Source organism: Carlito syrichta, unplaced genomic scaffold (assembly GCF_000164805.1).
Source record: "Carlito syrichta isolate Samal-C Ts95f unplaced genomic scaffold, Tarsius_syrichta-2.0.1 Scaffold312719, whole genome shotgun sequence".
In the NCBI taxonomy this organism is placed as follows: domain Eukaryota; kingdom Metazoa; phylum Chordata; class Mammalia; order Primates; family Tarsiidae; genus Carlito; species Carlito syrichta.
The window spans coordinates 717869-723312 of NW_007256815.1; the positions used below are offsets into that span (position 1 = coordinate 717869).

General features: G+C 58.6%; 2 protein-coding genes across 2 annotated transcripts in view; one reads left to right on the forward strand and one right to left on the reverse strand.

Moving 5' to 3' along the window:
• The window catches only part of SHARPIN (SHANK associated RH domain interactor), a 3953-nt gene extending 3040 nt beyond the window's left edge, over positions 1 to 913 (forward strand). Inside the window, 5 exon segments of the mRNA XM_008069994.2 lie at positions 1 to 83; positions 165 to 273; positions 353 to 506; positions 559 to 704; positions 797 to 913. The exon segment at positions 1 to 83 is cut by the window's left edge and continues 24 nt beyond it. Coding sequence (XP_008068185.1) covers positions 1 to 83; positions 165 to 273; positions 353 to 506; positions 559 to 704; positions 797 to 913 — 609 coding nt within the window.
• A 1389-nt stretch (positions 914 to 2302) lies between these two features.
• On the reverse strand, positions 2303 to 4824 carry LOC103272505 (cytochrome c1, heme protein, mitochondrial). The gene is made up of 7 exons (XM_008069995.1): positions 4633 to 4824; positions 3814 to 4010; positions 3604 to 3730; positions 3364 to 3521; positions 3111 to 3271; positions 2703 to 2803; positions 2303 to 2607 (listed from the first exon to the last, which is right to left on the reverse strand). Exons 1-7 carry the CDS (start codon positions 4759 to 4761, stop codon positions 2503 to 2505), a joined length of 978 nt encoding a protein of 325 aa, XP_008068186.1. The 5' UTR covers positions 4762 to 4824; the 3' UTR covers positions 2303 to 2502.
• Between the last annotated feature and the right edge of the window lie 620 nt (positions 4825 to 5444).

A 5444-nucleotide genomic window follows, 5' to 3' on the forward strand; every position in this document is an offset into this window, starting at 1 on the left:
CAAGCAGCAGCCATCTTAGCCCAGCATCACGCAGCCCTCAGTGTCCAACTCCAGGAAGCCTGCTTCCCACCTGGCCCAATCAGGTGAGGTCTGGGACTTTGTCACCCTGTCCTCTTGACCTTCCCAGATTCCCTGTCCATCTTCCAACCCACATTCTGGCTCAGGCTTCAGATCACACTTGAAGATGCTGCATCTGCTACATCCACTGCGCCCTCGGCCCATGTGACGCTGCAGGTCCACCCCCACTGCACCATTGCAGCCCTCCAAGAACAGGTGGGCATGGAGTCCAGGGAGCCCTGTCAGGGGCAAGGTACACTGGGTGACACCACCTGCCCTGATGTTCTGGCCCCAGGTGTTCTCGGAGTTTGGATTCCCGCCAGCTGTGCAGCGCTGGATCATTGGGCGGTGCCTGTGTGTGCCTGAACGCAGCCTTGCCTCCTATGGGGTCCAGCAAGATGGGGACTCTGCTTTCCTCTACTTGCTTTCAGTCCCTCGAGAAGCCCCAGGTCAGTCCTTGATGGGGGTGAGATGCAGGAGATAGGGTGCAACCCAAGACAGCCCCAAACTCTACCCTGTCTGCCACAGGACGAAGACGTCAGTGCCCCCAGAAGATGGATGGGGAATTAGGACACTTGATTCCTCCGTCATCGGGGCTGCTCCAAGCCCCCCAGCCAGCTACCTCCAGCCTCCCCAGCCCCCTTCAGGTAGGCAAGGGAAGGGATGAGGCAGAGCAGGGGTTGGGCAGCTGTGGGCACTGGAGAGAATGAGGAAGCACCAATTTTCTCCACTTACCCAGCCTGGCTGGCCCTGTCCTTCCTGTACCTTCATCAATGCCCCAAGCCGCCCTGGCTGCGAGATGTGTAGCACCCAGAGGCCCTGCACTTAGGACGCCATTCTTGCAGCTTCTACCTAGCAGCTACCAAAAAGGTACCAGAGGCGGAGGTAGGGGAGATGGGGGCAGGGCAAAACACACAGGAATGACTGTCTCCTCTCCCACAGGTTACAAGGAGACAAGCTCTTCCCTCCCAGGCCTGAGGTCCCAGGTCCCCCTCCTGAACTTCTCAGGGGACCTCTGCTGTCTGCTCACTGGGACCAGAGCCACCAGAGTTGGGGGTAAGGGCCACGAACCAGGCATTAAAGACACTTAAGAGCCAGCAGGTGTCCCCTTCACAGTGTCTCTGTGCAGATATGCCCCAGCTCAACCAGGACTGTAGGGAGATGGATCCTCAGTAGGTGGGGTTCCCCCAGCAGACCCAGGTGGTACTGAAAAGTGGACTTGGACCATGAGACCCAGTGGTCACAGGAGTATGGCATTGGGATCTCTTCCCCAGAAGCCTACAGGAACACCCCCCCAGCTGCTGCCTACTGGGTTGTGACTGCTGGGGTGCACCATGCATTTAACCCCACCCCTATAGCTGACCTTGTTTCCTGCTGTCCACCTTGGTCTCCCAGACCTGCACCCTTCCTCTGCCTGCAGCCCTGTTAGCACTTTTCTCCCAGTCAGCTCTTGCCCTCAGACTTTGGCAACCACTCCCTTCAGCTCCTCCAGCCAGGTTGACACCAACAATGAAAACGGGTGTTTTCCTTCCCTTCTTAGAACAGGAAAAGCTCACAAGCCTGCATCAGGGCCTTGTGCTACTACTGGTTACGTCTCTATGACTCTCCTGGGTAGCATCCGCTGCCACCCTCCCCTTAGCATGCTGCCATGTGAACCCAAGCATTGCCAACTTTCTGGCCTGGACCCACCACCTAGCTGCTCCGTGGATTGCTAGAAACTGCCATTCCATGACAAATACCCTGCCATGTCCTCCATCCCCAGGCATGTGACCTTCTACTTTAGATAGCACCTCCAACTGTTCAGCCAAGGCACCAGGAGGATGTTCCAGGTGCCCTCCTCTGCCTGCCTATCTTTTTCCTCTCTGCCCAGAAATAGCTCCTGTTCTAGACCAGGCCTTTCCCTTGTTGAGATGCTGCTGAGGATAAAGGCCAAATGGTTCAACACCCTTCACACCTGGTTTGTCACTCTAGGTTCCCAGGCCCTGGACCATGTGCAGCATGGCCAGGCCCTTTTTAGGCCTCTGTGCCCAGAAATACCCCACCCTGCTGAATGCTGCCACTTCTCTAACATCCAGTTCTCTTGCTGTCTGTCACACAACCAGTACTCTCTGGACTCCTAGCTGCCAGTTAGTGTAGGGCAATGCTAGCCACATTGCATAGGACATCCTGGGCGCTCAGTAAGGGCAAAGGTATTACTAGATTTCCCTGCAGATCTGCAATCCTTTCATATGAATGCTCAAGTATGTACACTGAGAAACTTAATTTATTCCCATCATGGGGGCTGAAGGAGAGTCTGGAACTTGAGGCTGGTCTTCTTCCCCCTCCCCTCTTGTCCCAGATGAAGAGGGGCTTAGCTGAGTAGGACAGCTGAGGCCTGAACAGGCCCAGGATGGCTCCTGGGCTTGAGGGCCTATTGTGACAGTGGCAAGCAGATGTTGAATGAGGTCACTTGGGTGGCCGATATGCCAGCTTCCGACTCTTCAGGACTGACCACTTATGCCGCTTCATGGCGTAGATCAGGGGTAGCAACAAGCCCATCATCATCAACATCTGGAGACAAGAAAGGTTCAGAGACAGGGTGGAGGGAGGGACCCCTGCTCAGCTCCAGCCCAATAACCACCATGGCCTTCTCCCAACCCTGTCACCTTGAGTCCCATGCGTTTTCGGTGGTCATGCTCTGGCTCAGATGCCCAGCGCAGGAAGGTGCACACGTCCTTCGCTACCTGGGACATGGTAGCTGGGGTACCTGGGCCAAGGACAAGTGATAAGGGCTATCCTTGGGGGCTTGTGCCAACCTGGGATAACCACCAGCAGCTCCCCCCTCAACCCCCAGGGAGCAGAGACAGGCTCCTCCCAAGTCTTCAAAGGGATGGGACCCTCTTCCCCCGGATACACACAAGACTGTGAAGGAACCCAAAGGCCTCCTCAGATAAGCACAGATAATACCCCAGCTACAAAAGGGTCAGGACTTCTTGGGCCCAGGAATATAGGGAAAGCACCCCTGGAATGGGAAAGGACTTAGCATGCTTGACCTCAGAATGAGGGCCTCTTACCATCATCAAACTCCAAGACGTCAGTGTAGATAGGGGGGGCCATGCCGATGGCCTGGCCAGCGAAGTAGGGGTTGAAGTAGAGGCCTTCTCGCAGTGACACCCCGGTGGGTGGCTCACAGTAGCCAGTGAGCAGAGAGAAGATGTAGTCCTCACCACCGTGCCTGGGACCAGATCCATGGCTCCTCAGCTCTGGGCAAATGTCAGACCTTCCTCCCCCTCTCCTGTACCATCACCCTGTGGGCAGCCCAGATACCTAGCTCGCACGATGTAGCTGAGGTCAGGGGGTAATGCTCCATTGTTGGCAGCACGAGCAGCTTCAGGATTGGGATATGGTTTGGGGAAGTAGTCAGACAGCTTTCCTGGCCGCATGAACATCTCCCCATCTTCATTGGGGCCATCCTGGACTTCCACCTGCCATGGAGAGCTTCATCATAACCCTGAGGTCCTACCACAGTGGGAGCCCTGGATTCTCCAAATCCCCAGACCCCCGCACCTCCTCAGCCAGCGCCTTAGCTTCATCCTCTGTGTAGCACACGCCCACCAGGTGGCGGTAAGCCACGTAGTCCATGCTGTGGCAGGAGGAGCACACCTGCTTATATACCTGGAAACCCCTCCGAATGCTAAAGAGAAGAAAAGGGTTAAGGGCAGGAAGATTCCACCCCACCCACTCCGCCCAGAACCTCCCTGTCAGCCAGCTGCACACCTGGTGTGGTCCAAGGAAGAGAGGAGGCCACGGTGAGACCACGGATAGCTGGGGGGGTGCAGCTCCAAATCACTGGCACTCACAGCAGAATGCAGAGCAATGGCTAGCCCTGCACCCCCTGCCGCTAGCATGCCCAGCGCTGACAGCATCACCTTACGGCCTCGGGAAAGGCCAGACTTCAACGACAAGGACACTGCCTGCAAGATCTCCGCTCAGCACCTGCCAGGACACCACCCAGCCCTACCTGGGGATATGACTCTAAGCGCCCACCTCTCCATCTAGTACTGGCCACCTGCAGGGCGCCAGAAGCACACCCTGTTTCACTGCCCGTCCCATCCCTCTCAGCTGCTGACACCTAGATCGAGATTCGACTTTGAGGAGAGAGTGTGAGAAATGTTCTTGGATCCTGCGTCGGGGATCAGGTCGAAATGACCAAGGGTGCTGGGGCAGGCCAAGGTCACTAGCAGTTGGCCGAGGTCAGGCTGCAGTCACTTCAGGACGCGGCCCCAATTTGGACAGTCGGCGTCAAGAGCCGTCCTGGAGACCCTCTCTGGGGAAAGCCTCCAGCTCCGACCCAGCAGCTAGCCCGTCTCGCCACCCCCCACGCTCGGGACCGGACACCTGCAGTTGGGAAGAGTGGGTGTCCGGCCTTGATTCTAGGTGTCCAAGTTAGGCAGGCAGCGGGGGCCCGGCCGGGCCAGGGATGCCGAGTGGCCGAGACCACTCCCCGCTGCCCCGTCTCGCGCCCGCAGCCTCCCCGCCGTGACCTTCACGGGGCTGCGGGGCCGCGCGGAGGCTAGGGCCCGAGTCAGCGCTCACCTGAGGCGTCCGTAGCGGGAGCTGCCCGGGCCGCGCGCCGCACAGTAGACCCCTGGCACGCGTGCCCGGGAGCCCCGCTCCCCGGGGCCCCAGTACCGCTCCGCGAAGCGAAGCCGCTGCTGCCGCCATCTTGGCCTCTTCAGCGCGGCCGCCGTTCCCGTCGGCCCCTGGGGCGCCACGCGAGCTCAAAGCTCGCGAGACCCAGAGAGCGCGGGGTGGGCCGGACGGGAAAAGCGGGGCCATCCCGGATGGGACGAGTGAGCCAGGAAATTGTCTGTCAGTGGCTGGGCACTACCTCACTGCGTTCCTCTGGTCGTTGGGGAAACTGGAGGTTAGCCGGGGCCCTGTCGCGTCTCCCTGTTGCCGTGACAACGCCTTCAACCTTCCTAGGTTCCCCGCTCGGCGCCCTGCGCTCACCAAACGCCGCGCCACTCCCAGTCCCGAACCCACAAGATCTTCAAGACCCTCTATGCTTCCTTTAGCAATATTTCTGAACTGGTACGGTGACCCAGCGAATCCTGCCCCTCCAGGCTGCCGCGGTGGACAGACCTGCAGAGAGAAAGGGCGGTTTGCTAGGGTAGTCCAGTAAAGGGTGTGGGTCTTATGGCCGGCCCCTGCCTCTGCCGCCGGCTCTCCGCTGACTAGGAAGGCTGGGAGCTTCCGGCTGTAGCCCCCACCACTGCCTCGACCCAGGTAGGGCAGGTTGGCTCCTGCCCCGTAGAATTTATATATATATATTTTAATTTTTTTTATTTTTTGAGCTGGAGTCTCACTCCGTCGCCCAGACTGGAGTGCAGTGGCCGCTCCCGGCC